Here is a 13,826-nt window from a genome sequence, read left to right on the forward strand (position 1 = left end):
TTACGGAGACATTGTGATGTAAAGTCAACAAGGTTAGTAATCGTCGACCGCTTTGGAACGAAACCGTGTTGTTGAGGGCTAATATAGTGATATGAAGCCGTGAGTAAACTTGTTTGGATCACTTTCTCAAAAACTTTGGCTCCAGCACTGAGTGATGTTATGCCTCTATAGTTGGCTGCATCTTCCTTGTCACCTTTTTTAAATATGGGGACAATCCATGAACTCTTCCAAATAGAGGGGAATTCTCCTTGTTGCAGTGAAAAATTAAAAATTTTGGTGAAGATCGGCGCAATGGACTCACAGCATCGGCTGAGAATGATGGCAGGAATACCATCTGGGCCAGGACTAGCTTTGGGCTTGACTGCTTTGAGCACATTTAGAACAGATTCTTGCGATATATTAGTTAAATTAAGGTCGATGACATCATTAGGAGTATTAATTAAAGCGTTGGTGATAATATTGTCGTCCGTAGTTGAGATTGTGTATGCCTCCTCGAATCTACACGCAAATATATCACAAATGTCTGAAGCAGTTGAACCACCTCGGTCATTGTGGAAAATCGATTTAGGTGTCACATTTGTACTATTGTGTTTCTTACGAAAACTCCAGAGAGCTTTGGGCCTTTTGATGAAATTCTTCTCCAACCGAGACAAGTAGCCACCGTAGCGTATTTTATTGTAACTACGGTACAAGCGAGTTGTTTCATTTAATATGCTTTTGTTAACAGGTGATCGGTACTTCGTATATTTTTTTAATGCAGCTTCCTTAGCTCTTTTGAGTTTTTTTAGGTGGCGGTCAGACCAAGCAGGGCCGCTCTTTGGTGTGATAAATGGTACACACGAATCAAACGAGGATAAAAGAAAGCGTATAAATATCGATAAAGCTTCATCAACCGAATTAAACTGGCTAATTCTGAACTGGCTATTAAAATTAATTATGAGCTCATCAAGCCGAGTAAAATTGGTTTTATAAAAATTCATCCTACGTCTACTTGCTTGAGTCAGTGTAGGGTTAGGCATTGTGTTTGGAATTCGAACCGTTAAATCGATGGCTGGATGGTACAGGTCAGGAGAGACTAGTGGTGTAGGGCAGGGGTGCAAATCGATGCAGTAAGTTGTGGCAATAAAATTTGCGAATAATAAGTCGAGCTGCCGGTTAAGCGAGTTTTTGATACAGCTTATTTGATAAAGATCGCTAGCGTTAATTTCATCCATAAACCGGGATCTGACCGAAGATGATGAATTTGCCACATAGTGCGCGAACGATGATGAGTGACCAAATGTTTGTTGTGATAGTGACCACGATACTGCCGAAAAATTAAAATCTCCAAACAAAACTATTAGATCATTAGTTTTTGCATGGTTTACTATTGCACTTACACTTTCAATCACAGATGTAAGAGTATCTGTGTCGTTAGCTCGATTAGGAGGAATGTAAACAGTCCCGATGAATATCGTGCAAGAAGATAGGCGAACGGTAACCCACACTTGCTCAAGTGAGTTACGAGGAAGAGTGAGTTCACGGGTGTTCAATAAGGGTGAGCATGCGATCAGTGCGCCACCACCACGAGTATGCATACTATTAGACAAGCTACGATCACATCTATACACCGAATAGCCCGGGTCAAACAGTAGCGATGATGGAATTGAATTGTCAAGCCAGGTTTCGGTGAGTATTATTATCTGATATTTAGCGTCCAATGTGTTCAATCCGAATTCTGTGAGTTTGGTACGTAGTCCTCTAACATTTTGGTAGTGAAAATGTATATCACATGGTTTCAAAGCAGTGTCAGTCGGTTTGGCATGTGAAATGTTTTTAATATCGCCAATTGAAAACATTTTCAAGTGAGTTGCTGTGTTAGTGCGTGCGTGGTCATTACATAAAGTGTTAGTGTGCGAATAGCGACTGGCTGATGCTTCTTGTGTGCGTAAGCTTCATGAGCTGTGTTCGTGATGAACGTCATTGTTTTGAGCCGTACGATCAGCTGGGATAGGTGAATGCTCCATATCGCGCACTATTGGTTGTACATTACTAGGTGATGAACTATTTGGCTTTTCATTGATGGTTTGCTCTGCCGGTTTCGGAATATTATCGATAGGCACTGCATTGTTGCTTTGAAGTGGGGTTTCATGTGCATTCATCGGTGTGAGACAAGCCAAAGTATGGGATGAGGCTGGATGGTTATCACGTAGTATAAATTCACGTACACGTAGATTAGAAGGCCAAACCGAGGACGATAACGCAGTTTCACGAAGGTGAGCCGGGATGCGAACCTTAAACGACATCGGTCTAGCCAAAGTAGTGTCGACATTTTTGCCCATCAAGCTAAATGCAATGACGTCGGTTGTGGCCAGCCGTCGTTTCACAGATTCCACGACTTGTTCACAGGAAGTGCCAGGAGCAATGTTAGCTAAATGAAGCCACATTTTGGGTACAAAGCGGTTTTGAACGGTTGGAAGGTTTGGAGAATCGTTATCCGTGCCATAAATAGCAATTGGCTGGCGAGAAGTGATGTTATTTGTGATGTTAATATTGTTGTGCTCAGCAAGTGACGGTACGGCTATGTTATTGTTGATATTGTTATTATCGATGTTTGTTGTTCTTTTGGCGACTAGCGAGATAGCAGGTGAAGTGTTTGTAGCACTGACCAACTCGGAGAATAATCTCTTCGCTGGTAAAACTCTGCGCAATTTGGCAGGAGGGTGACTGCTCAGTGGTGTTCTCTTCTGCGATTCATTAAGCTGCGATAGACCAGTACGAATTTCTTTTGCTAGAGGTTCAAGTGCAGATTTGAGACTATTGGCGACGGCATCCATTGTTGTTTGTATGCTCGACTGGGCCAAAGCTTGTTTGATGTATTTAGTGCGAGGATTAATAATCACATTGTTGCACGCCAGGCAGCACCAGTGGAGTTGTTGGTATTCGTTGATTAGCTTCAGTGCATTCTCAGGAATGCGCGAACAGCGGATGTGGAACGGTGAGTTGCAAATATAACAGCTAATCAGGTCTTCGGTGATCTCGGTTGTGCAAGAGTTGCAAGTATGCTCCATTTTGAAAAGGAATCCACAGGTCGATGCCTTGACCGGTTAATAGACGCACTACGCGGGTGATGCGACCGACGAGCAACTGAAGAAGAACCAGCACAATTGCTAAAAGTATGTATAATACGTTGTGGGCAAGCCCACTACACAACTTTTTACTTATAGAAAACTGATTGTTTGTTAAAATAACCGAAATACGGAAAATAAATCACGGAGCTATACGTAAACACGTCTGACTATGCCGATTTGACAGCTGAGACACATTGCGTGATTAGTTTTACTCATAAAAAAGACCCTATCAAGCGAGACTATAATATTGACTCGTGTATAATCCCACGTAACATAGAAACTAAGGACCTCGGTACTATTCTTGACTCATCACTCTCCTTTCGTCAACAGTATTCGTACGTCATCGACAAAGCATATCGGCAGCTTGGTTTCATTCATCGTCTGACATCTGATTTTAATGACCCTTTCTGTTTAAAACAACTGTTCGTCGCCTTAGTCCGGTCCATACTTGAATTCAATGTTGTAACATGGTCTCCGCACACTAACAACTGGTCCACACGAATTGAGCGCATTCAGAAAAAAATTACAAAAATAACTATATGAACCTTACGGTGGAACATGGACCAGGCTCTAACCTATCAAACTAGACGGCTTCTTCTAGGATTGCAGTCCTTAGAGAGACGTAGGGAGGTAGCACAAGCTGTTTTTGTAGCAAAGTTGATAAAAGGTGAAATTGATGCTCCCGAGCTTCTACTTAAGATCAATTTGTACGCCCCTGACCACGCACTACGTCCTCGGAATTTTCTGATCAAAATATACCGGGCCCGTACTTACAGAGGAGCTCAGGATCCAATTATTTCAATGTGTAAAGCTTTCAATAAGTTCTACTGCTTTTTTGACTTCAATATTACCATTGCCACGTTTAAATGTTCATGTCTGTTTTCAAATATAAGGCAAGTAAATAAGGTATCTTAAGTATTATTTTATTTGTAATATTGCAAAGGCCCCTGCGTGCACCACGCAATTATCTTCAATAAATAAATAAATAAACATAATATTATGAAATATATAAAGGAACATGCTTTGTTATAAATTCTATTTTCTCTAGCATTACCTTGTTTAGTGTTTAGGCTTAAAATTATGATAAGTAGAAGCACGAGCTCCGGGTAGATTCAGTCTAGAGCTCAGCTAAAAAAAAATCATTCCGCCGGTTTCGCAAATTTTGTCTCCACAATTTCCAAGAATAATTTTTTGATAATCGTGGAGGACGAGAAAGGAATCTTTTGCTCTGTTTTACTGCGTCCGGACAAAGTCATTTTAGCTAAAAATTGGCGGGAAAATAGTAAGTCCAATGCTTAGTGTATTTGGTATATAGAGTTCCCTAACTTTAATGAACTTCGCAGTTCCGTTAAAAATTTTTGTTTGAAAGTACCGTTTGATTCTCCTAGCTGGCTTTCAAAATCCTCTAATTGCTTTTGGTCCGGTATTGCTTTGAAAACAAATTCATTCACTGGCTCACTATGTCCTGATTTGTCGTGTAATACATCTATTATGTTGGGTAACTGTACCAGTATTCGGCAGTGTACCTGTTTTCGGCAGGGTAACTAAAAACGTGTAATTATGCAAAAACGCGTTGAAAATTTTATCATCACATATGTTTTACATAGAGATATGCTCATTTGTTATTCATATACGAAGATTTACATCATTTCCATGCATATTTTTCAAAATATCGAACAAAATGTGCAGAGTTCAACATGTTTCGGCCGATTTGCCGTTAGCTAATAGTTCGACAGGTTTCATTATTAACATAATCAGACCACTAAAACAATAAAAGTATGGTTTTTATGAAAGTTTTTATGGTTGCAGATTTTATATTAGCCCGCTTGGAATTTTAAAATCACTAAAAAAAAGTAATTATTCACTTTCAATGCTGCCGAAAATTGGTACACGGCAAATGTTGATTTTTGACAGATCAATGCTGTGGGCTACTGCCGAAACTTGAAACAAAACACACTTTTGATTTCGTTGAATATTCTATTAAAACTTGATCAGAAAACTGTAATGCGTATTTCGACACATAAAACCACATTTTTTGTGTCAAATATCACCAATTTCACTATAAATTATACAATAACTTGAGAGAAAAATAATTATTTGTGAGCCAGTCGGAGCCGTACTCTACAGCCGTCAGGCAGTCTCATTTCTCCAGTGCCTACTTTGTTTGTAACTCAAATCAAAATGACTGTAAAAATTGCCAGCAAAATGCCCAAAATGGGCAACATAAAATTAATAATTTAAGTACTTCACAACACAAATCTTAGGAAAGTGAGAGTGTAAAACTATTTTCAACATTTTTGTCTACCTATTGGCATTAATTAAAACATTTACCGACCCGATTTCGCGTTGCCGAAAATAGGAGCACAGCCTGCTGAAAATAGAACCAAACTGCCGAAAAATGGAACAAAAACTGTGTTTGCATTTTCATGAATATCCCTAGAAAATGCATTTGAAACGGCAAATAAAAAATAGCACAACATAATTCGATAGTTAATCGTTCAAAATAACGTCACTTTCATGAAAAGTAATAAAAATTGTAAGTGTACAAGCAGTTTTTGCGAAACTCCTGCACTAACCTGCCCAATACTGGTACATTTACCCTAATCTAATTTGGTATTTAAAATATCCAATTTGCGCTCTAATGTTGAATTTGTTTTTTGATTTTCTGATTTGCTGATGTAGGTGCAGTCGTAGTTGAGGTTGTTGTAGGTATTGTCATTACTACTATTGTCATTTGGTGCGGGTGTCGATATCGGTATGGATAGGGTTTCTTCGAATGATTGGTTGTAAAGATAATCTGTAGCAAAGCAAATTTATAAACTTATTCAAGTACATTTAATTTTATTATCATCTCACTCACCATCTAATGAATTGCATCTAGAACGTGGCAAATACTGAAGAATACCCTGTCATGGAGACTGCAAATAGATTAATATTTAAAAATAGGATTTTTTTAAGATTGTTCAGGCACTTCATACCATTTGATGTGGAAACATTTGTTGTTGGATCTTGTTGAACCTTAAACGACATCGGTCTAGCCAAAGTAGTGTCGACATTTTTGCCCATCAAGCTAAATGCAATGACGTCGGTTGTGGCCAGCCGTCGTTTCACAGATTCCACGACTTGTTCACAGGAAGTGCCAGGAGCAATGTTAGCTAAATGAAGCCACATTTTGGGTACAAAGCGGTTTTGAACGGTTGGAAGGTTTGGAGAATCGTTATCCGTGCCATAAATAGCAATTGGCTGGCGAGAAGTGATGTTATTTGTGATGTTAATATTGTTGTGCTCAGCAAGTGACGGTACGGCTATGTTATTGTTGATATTGTTATTATTGATGTTTGTTGTTCTTTTGGCGACTAGCGAGATAGCAGGTGAAGTGTTTGTAGCACTGACCAACTCGGAGAATAATCTCTTCGCTGGTAAAACTCTGCGCAATTTGGCAGGAGGGTGACTGCTCAGTGGTGTTCTCTTCTGCGATTCATTAAGCTGCGATAGACCAGTACGAATTTCTTTTGCTAGAGGTTCAAGTGCAGATTTGAGACTATTGGCGACGGCATCCATTGTTGTTTGTATGCTCGACTGGGCCAAAGCTTGTTTGATGTATTTAGTGCGAGGATTAATAATCACATTGTTGCACGCCAGGCAGCACCAGTGGAGTTGTTGGTATTCGTTGATTAGCTTCAGTGCATTCTCAGGAATGCGCGAACAGCGGATGTGGAACGGTGAGTTGCAAATATAACAGCTAATCAGGTCTTCGGTGATCTCGGTTGTGCAAGAGTTGCAAGTATGCTCCATTTTGAAAAGGAATCCACAGGTCGATGCCTTGACCGGTTAATAGACGCACTACGCGGGTGATGCGACCGACGAGCAACTGAAGAAGAACCAGCACAATTGCTAAAAGTATGTATAATACGTTGTGGGCAAGCCCACTACACAACTTTTTACTTATAGAAAACTGATTGTTTGTTAAAATAACCGAAATACGGAAAATAAATCACGGAGCTATACGTAAACACGTCTGACTATGCCGATTTGACAGCTGAGACACATTGCGTGATTAGTTTTACTCATAAAAAAGACCCTATCAAGCGAGACTATAATATTGACTCGTGTATAATCCCACGTAACATAGAAACTAAGGACCTCGGTACTATTCTTGACTCATCACTCTCCTTTCGTCAACAGTATTCGTACGTCATCGACAAAGCATATCGGCAGCTTGGTTTCATTCATCGTCTGACATCTGATTTTAATGACCCTTTCTGTTTAAAACAACTGTTCGTCGCCTTAGTCCGGTCCATACTTGAATTCAATGTTGTAACATGGTCTCCGCACACTAACAACTGGTCCACACGAATTGAGCGCATTCAGAAAAAAATTACAAAAATAACTATATGAACCTTACGGTGGAACATGGACCAGGCTCTAACCTATCAAACTAGACGGCTTCTTCTAGGATTGCAGTCCTTAGAGAAACGTAGGGAGGTAGCACAAGCTGTTTTTGTAGCAAAGTTGATAAAAGGTGAAATTGATGCTCCCGAGCTTCTACTTAAGATCAATTTGTACGCCCCTGACCACGCACTACGTCCTCGGAATTTTCGGATCAAAATATACCGGGCCCGTACTTACAGAGGAGCTCAGGATCCAATTATTTCAATGTGTAAATCTTTCAATAAGTTCTACTGCTTTTTTGACTTCAATATTACCATTGCCACGTTTAAATGTTCATGTCTGTTTTCAAATATAAGGCAAGTAAATAAGGTATCTTAAGTATTATTTTATTTGTAATATTGCAAAGGCCCCTGCGTGCACCACGCAATTATCTTCAATAAATAAATAAATAAACATAATATTATGAAATATATAAAGGAACATGCTTTGTTATAAATTCTATTTTCTCTAGCATTACCTTGTTTAGTGTTTAGGCTTAAAATTATGATAAGTAGAAGCACGAGCTCCGGGTAGATTCAGTCTAGAGCTCAGCTAAAAAAAAATCATTCCGCCGGTTTCGCAAATTTTGTCTCCACAATTTCCAAGAATAATTTTTTGATAATCGTGGAGGACGAGAAAGGAATCTTTTGCTCTGTTTTACTGCGTCCGGACAAAGTCATTTTAGCTAAAAATTGGCGGGAAAATAGTAAGTCCAATGCTTAGTGTATTTGGTATATAGAGTTCCCTAACTTTAATGAACTTCGCAGTTCCGTTAAAAATTTTTGTTTGAAAGTACCGTTTGATTCTCCTAGCTGGCTTTCAAAATCCTCTAATTGCTTTTGGTCCGGTATTGCTTTGAAAACAAATTCATTCACTGGCTCACTATGTCCTGATTTTTCGTGTAATACATCTATTATGTTGGGTAACTGTACCAGTATTCGGCAGTGTACCTGTTTTCGGCAGGGTAACTAAAAACGTGTAATTATGCAAAAACGCGTTGAAAATTTTATCATCACATATGTTTTACATAGAGATATGCTCATTTGTTATTCATATACGAAGATTTACATCATTTCCATGCATATTTTTCAAAATATCGAACAAAATGTGCAGAGTTCAACATGTTTCGGCCGATTTGCCGTTAGCTAATAGTTCGACAGGTTTCATTATTAACATAATCAGACCACTAAAACAATAAAAGTATGGTTTTTATGAAAGTTTTTATGGTTGCAGATTTTATATTAGCCCGCTTGGAATTTTAAAATCACTAAAAAAAAGTAATTATTCACTTTCAATGCTGCCGAAAATTGGTACACGGCAAATGTTGATTTTTGACAGATCAATGCTGTGGGCTACTGCCGAAACTTGAAACAAAACACACTTTTGATTTCGTTGAATATTCTATTAAAACTTGATCAGAAAACTGTAATGCGTATTTCGACACATAAAACCACATTTTTTGTGTCAAATATCACCAATTTCACTATAAATTATACAATAACTTGAGAGAAAAATAATTATTTGTGAGCCAGTCGGAGCCGTACTCTACAGCCGTCAGGCAGTCTCATTTCTCCAGTGCCTACTTTGTTTGTAACTCAAATCAAAATGACTGTAAAAATTGCCAGCAAAATGCCCAAAATGGGCAACATAAAATTAATAATTTAAGTACTTCACAACACAAATCTTAGGAAAGTGAGAGTGTAAAACTATTTTCAACATTTTTGTCTACCTATTGGCATTAATTAAAACATTTACCGACCCGATTTCGCGTTGCCGAAAATAGGAGCACAGCCTGCTGAAAATAGAACCAAACTGCCGAAAAATGGAACAAAAACTGTGTTTGCATTTTCATGAATATCCCTAGAAAATGCATTTGAAACGGCAAATAAAAAATAGCACAACATAATTCGATAGTTAATCGTTCAAAATAACGTCACTTTCATGAAAAGTAATAAAAATTGTAAGTGTACAAGCAGTTTTTGCGAAACTCCTGCACTAACCTGCCCAATACTGGTACATTTACCCTAATCTAATTTGGTATTTAAAATATCCAATTTGCGCTCTAATGTTGAATTTGTTTTTTGATTTTCTGATTTGCTGATGTAGGTGCAGTCGTAGTTGAGGTTGTTGTAGGTATTGTCATTACTACTATTGTCATTTGGTGCGGGTGTCGATATCGGTATGGATAGGGTTTCTTCGAATGATTGGTTGTAAAGATAATCTGTAGCAAAGCAAATTTATAAACTTATTCAAGTACATTTAATTTTATTATCATCTCACTCACCATCTAATGAATTGCATCTAGAACGTGGCAAATACTGAAGAATACCCTGTCATGGAGACTGCAAATAGATTAATATTTAAAAATAGGATTTTTTAAGATTGTTCAGGCACTTCATACCATTTGATGTGGAAACATTTGTTGTTGGATCTTGTTGAACCTTAAACGACATCGGTCTAGCCAAAGTAGTGTCGACATTTTTGCCCATCAAGCTAAATGCAATGACGTCGGTTGTGGCCAGCCGTCGTTTCACAGATTCCACGACTTGTTCACAGGAAGTGCCAGGAGCAATGTTAGCTAAATGAAGCCACATTTTGGGTACAAAGCGGTTTTGAACGGTTGGAAGGTTTGGAGAATCGTTATCCGTGCCATAAATAGCAATTGGCTGGCGAGAAGTGATGTTATTTGTGATGTTAATATTGTTGTGCTCATCTAATGAATTGCATCTAGAACGTGGCAAATACTGAAGAATACCCTGTCATGGAGACTGCAAATAGATTAATATTTAAAAATAGGATTTTTTTAAGATTGTTCAGGCACTTCATACCATTTGATGTGGAAACATTTGTTGTTGGATCTTGTTAGTATTGTTCTTAAAATTGTGTTTCTACTAATACTGTTTGAAATTATTCTTGGCTATTTTTTTGGAGATCTTGTTGTTGATGTTTCTCTTTCTGTTGTTGTTGTTGTTTCTCTTTCTACAAATATTGTCTTACCTATGGTTTCCGTTTTTGTCTTTGACGGTTTGATGACGGTTTTAAAATTTGCACTAATTTGTCGGATTGACTTCGGTTGGACTATATTGCACGCTGAAAATAATTGCATACATTTAACAATCGAACATGTAAACAATGCATTGCAATCTTATCTTTTTTTTAGTTCCAGGTTCTTCATTTTCCTGCTCCAAAATACTGCGGGATCTTTTTTCCAGATGCAGGAATCTTCTTACCTCTACCGGACTGCGGCATGTTGTTTTGGTTCATTTTCGGAGTTTATTCTTCTTCTTCTTTGGCTCAACAACAGATGCCGGTCAAGGCCTGCCAACCCACTTGTGGGGTTGGCTTTCAGTGACTTATTGATTCCCCCCCCATAGCAGGATAGTCAGTCCTACGTATGGCGGCACGGTCTATTTGGGGCTTGAACCCATGACGGGCATGTTGTTAAGTCGTACGAGTTGACGACTGTACCATGAGACCGCTTCGGAGTCTATAAGTGAATTTATGTTGAAGTGGAATTTTCGTTCTCATCGCAACCACTGCATGAATGCACAAATGCGCGCTCACTGGCCAACAACACCTTTGTGGATGGATTTAAATTTAACGGATTAGTGCAACTTAATCACATCAATAATTCGCACGGACGCATGCTTGACCTGCTCTACGCTAACAATGCTGCAACTAAATTGTGTTCGCCTGTCTTTCCAAGTGTTGTTCCGCTTGTACCTCTTGACTCCTACCATCCGGCGTTTGACTTCAATATACGTATTAACTCGTCGACCCGACGCAATTCGACGACTCGACAAAACTCGACGACAACCGCATTTTATCGTTATAACTTTGCTAAAGCTGACTATGTGAAACTGAACGACATGATATCAATGTTTAACAATAGCTTTCATTGTTCCAATTTTGTTTCACTTGACGAAGCAGTATGTTCATTCTCGTCCTTCATGCTGCAAGCCTTTGTTGTATGCGTCCCAGTTCAGCGTTCTAAACCTAACCCCCCCTGGGCGAACCGCACACTCAAACGACTCAAACGTGTAAAAAGAGCTGCTTATCGTCACTACCAAACGCGCCGCTGCCAAAGATCTCGCTCGATCTACTTTGACATGCACTCTTTATACTGCAGCTATAACAGGTTTCGATATCGCAGATATTTGAGTAAAATTCAACGTAACCTCTGCAGGTGGCCTGACTCGTTTTGGCGCTTCTACAACCGCAAAACAAAATCCACGCATACACCGAAATCCATTACGTACAAAGGAGCAACAAGTGCCAACACTAATGAAATGTGCAATCTCTTCGCGGATTGCTTCGCAGATTGCTTTTCACCGGCCATGAATGATACCGATACCATTGATGCTGCTCTCGTCAACACTCCGGCTGGCGCAATTAACATGAGCACTCCTTTCATCGACAGTGAGATCGTTTTATCAGCCCTAAACGATCGTTTTATCAGCCGCTGCCAAACGACAGTAGCACCTATCCTTGCAAAATTGTTCAATGCATCGCTAGCCAATGGCAACTTTCCCAAAACATGGAGGAAATCTTGGATGGTTCCTATTTACAAAAAGGGCGACAGGACAGATGCCATCAACTGCCGGGGTATTACATCTTTGTGTGCCATTGCCAAGAAGTTCGAACTAGTGATATACAAGCATCTGCTACATGCATGCCGCAGCTACCTAAGCCCGTATCAACATGGATTCGTGCCAAAAAAGTCGACTACCACGAACCTGGTGGAATTTGTAACCTATTGCACTAGTCAAATTGATGCCGGAGCTCAAGTCGATGCAATTTATACAGATCTGAAAGCAGCATTCGACTCTCTTCCGCACGCAATTCTTCTCGCTAAACTCGATAAGCAAGGAGTTCCCAGCTCGCTCGTACAGTGGCTTAAGTTTTACCTAATTAATCGCACATACATCGTGAAAATTGATAAGCACATGTCCAAAGAAATAGTCAGCAGCTCGGGTGTGCCACAAGGAAGCAATATTGGCCCGCTTCTCTTCATATTGTTTATCAACGATGTTACCCTCGCTTTACCTCTCGACAGTATCAGCCTGTTTGCCGACGACGCAAAAATGTTTGCGCCTATTTACAACACAGGTGATTGTACATTCCTGCAAGACTGCATCGAAATTTTCTGTTCGTGGTGCAAGCGTAATGGACTGACTATCTGCATCGAGAAATGCTACTGTGTGTCTTTTAGTCGATGCAGGAGCCCAGTGAATGGGACCTACTTCATGGACGGCACTGCAGTTAATCGACAGAATCATGCCAAAGACCTGGGCGTTCTGCTTGACTCTAGTTTGAACTTTAAACAGCATATCGATGACGTTGTAGCCAGAGGAAATCAATTACTTGGCGTGGTTATCCGGACAACTAATGAATTCCGCAACCCCATGTGCATCAAAGCTGTGTACAACTGCATCGTTCGTTCGGTTCTGGAATATTCGTGCGTAGTCTGGAGCCCAACTACCGCTTCTTCAATTGCTCGACTTGAGGCGATTCAACGTAAGCTCACGAGATATGCCCTACGCCTACTTCCCTGGCAGGATCGCCATAATCTTCCTCCATTAGGAACCTAGGCCTTGAACCTCTTTCGGTTACAAGACGCAATGCACAGTGCTCTTTCATCGCTGGACTGCTAAATGGCTCTATCGACTCATCGCCTTTGTTGCATCGAGTCGATATCTATGCACCATCCCGAACACTTAGGTCTAGAGAAACTCTACGGCTCGCTCAACCCCGTTCCAGTGCTGGTCGGTCTGACCCTATGTTCCGCATGTCGGCTGTCTTCAACACTGTCTCGGATTGCTTCGACTTCGACATCTCAACTCAGTGCTTCAAGGAACGTCTCCGGCTTTTGCCGTGGCCGCAGTGAATTGCGATGCAAATCTTGTTTTTGCTTTGTATTTTTTTTTTAATTGAACTGTTACATCTTAATTAGGCCATACGGCCCGTTGAAGATTAAATAAATAATAATAATAATAATACAGACGCATGCACGGTGAAAAGACATCGCATGATACATATCACACGTTGCCTCAGCACGACTATCCCAACCGGCATTATCGCGCGATTTTTATGTGTATCTATCATTTTTCTCATTCTAACATTCAGAAAATTTTTCGTTCTGCCTCGCCCTTCTGGGTGTTGGTCTGGTTTTGCTCGCAACTTGGCTGTGTCACACCAAACATCCTCATGTTTCATATGGCTCTTCTCTTTCCATCGTTAGAGAGAAACTCTTGCGTCTCGCTTTTCTGGGACTTGTCCAATTTC

General features: G+C 39.8%; 1 protein-coding gene and 1 long non-coding RNA gene across 2 annotated transcripts; both read right to left on the reverse strand.

The window, feature by feature from the left end:
- Positions 1 to 1,711: 1,711 nt before the first annotated feature.
- On the reverse strand, positions 1,712 to 6,941 carry LOC121601410. Its single transcript, XM_041930228.1, has 2 exons — positions 6,129 to 6,941; positions 1,712 to 2,273 (listed from the first exon to the last, which is right to left on the reverse strand). Exons 1-2 carry the CDS (start codon positions 6,903 to 6,905, stop codon positions 1,935 to 1,937), a joined length of 1,116 nt encoding a protein of 371 aa, XP_041786162.1. The 5' UTR covers positions 6,906 to 6,941; the 3' UTR covers positions 1,712 to 1,934.
- A 2,447-nt stretch (positions 6,942 to 9,388) lies between these two features.
- Positions 9,389 to 10,861, reverse strand: LOC121601411. The gene is made up of 4 exons (XR_006006096.1): positions 10,539 to 10,861; positions 9,943 to 10,309; positions 9,826 to 9,883; positions 9,389 to 9,762 (listed from the first exon to the last, which is right to left on the reverse strand). It is a non-coding gene; the product is annotated as an uncharacterized LOC121601411 (long non-coding RNA).
- Positions 10,862 to 13,826: the final 2,965 nt, after the last annotated feature.

Source organism: Anopheles merus, unplaced genomic scaffold (assembly GCF_017562075.2).
Source record: "Anopheles merus strain MAF unplaced genomic scaffold, AmerM5.1 LNR4000087, whole genome shotgun sequence".
NCBI lineage: Eukaryota > Metazoa > Arthropoda > Insecta > Diptera > Culicidae > Anopheles > Anopheles merus.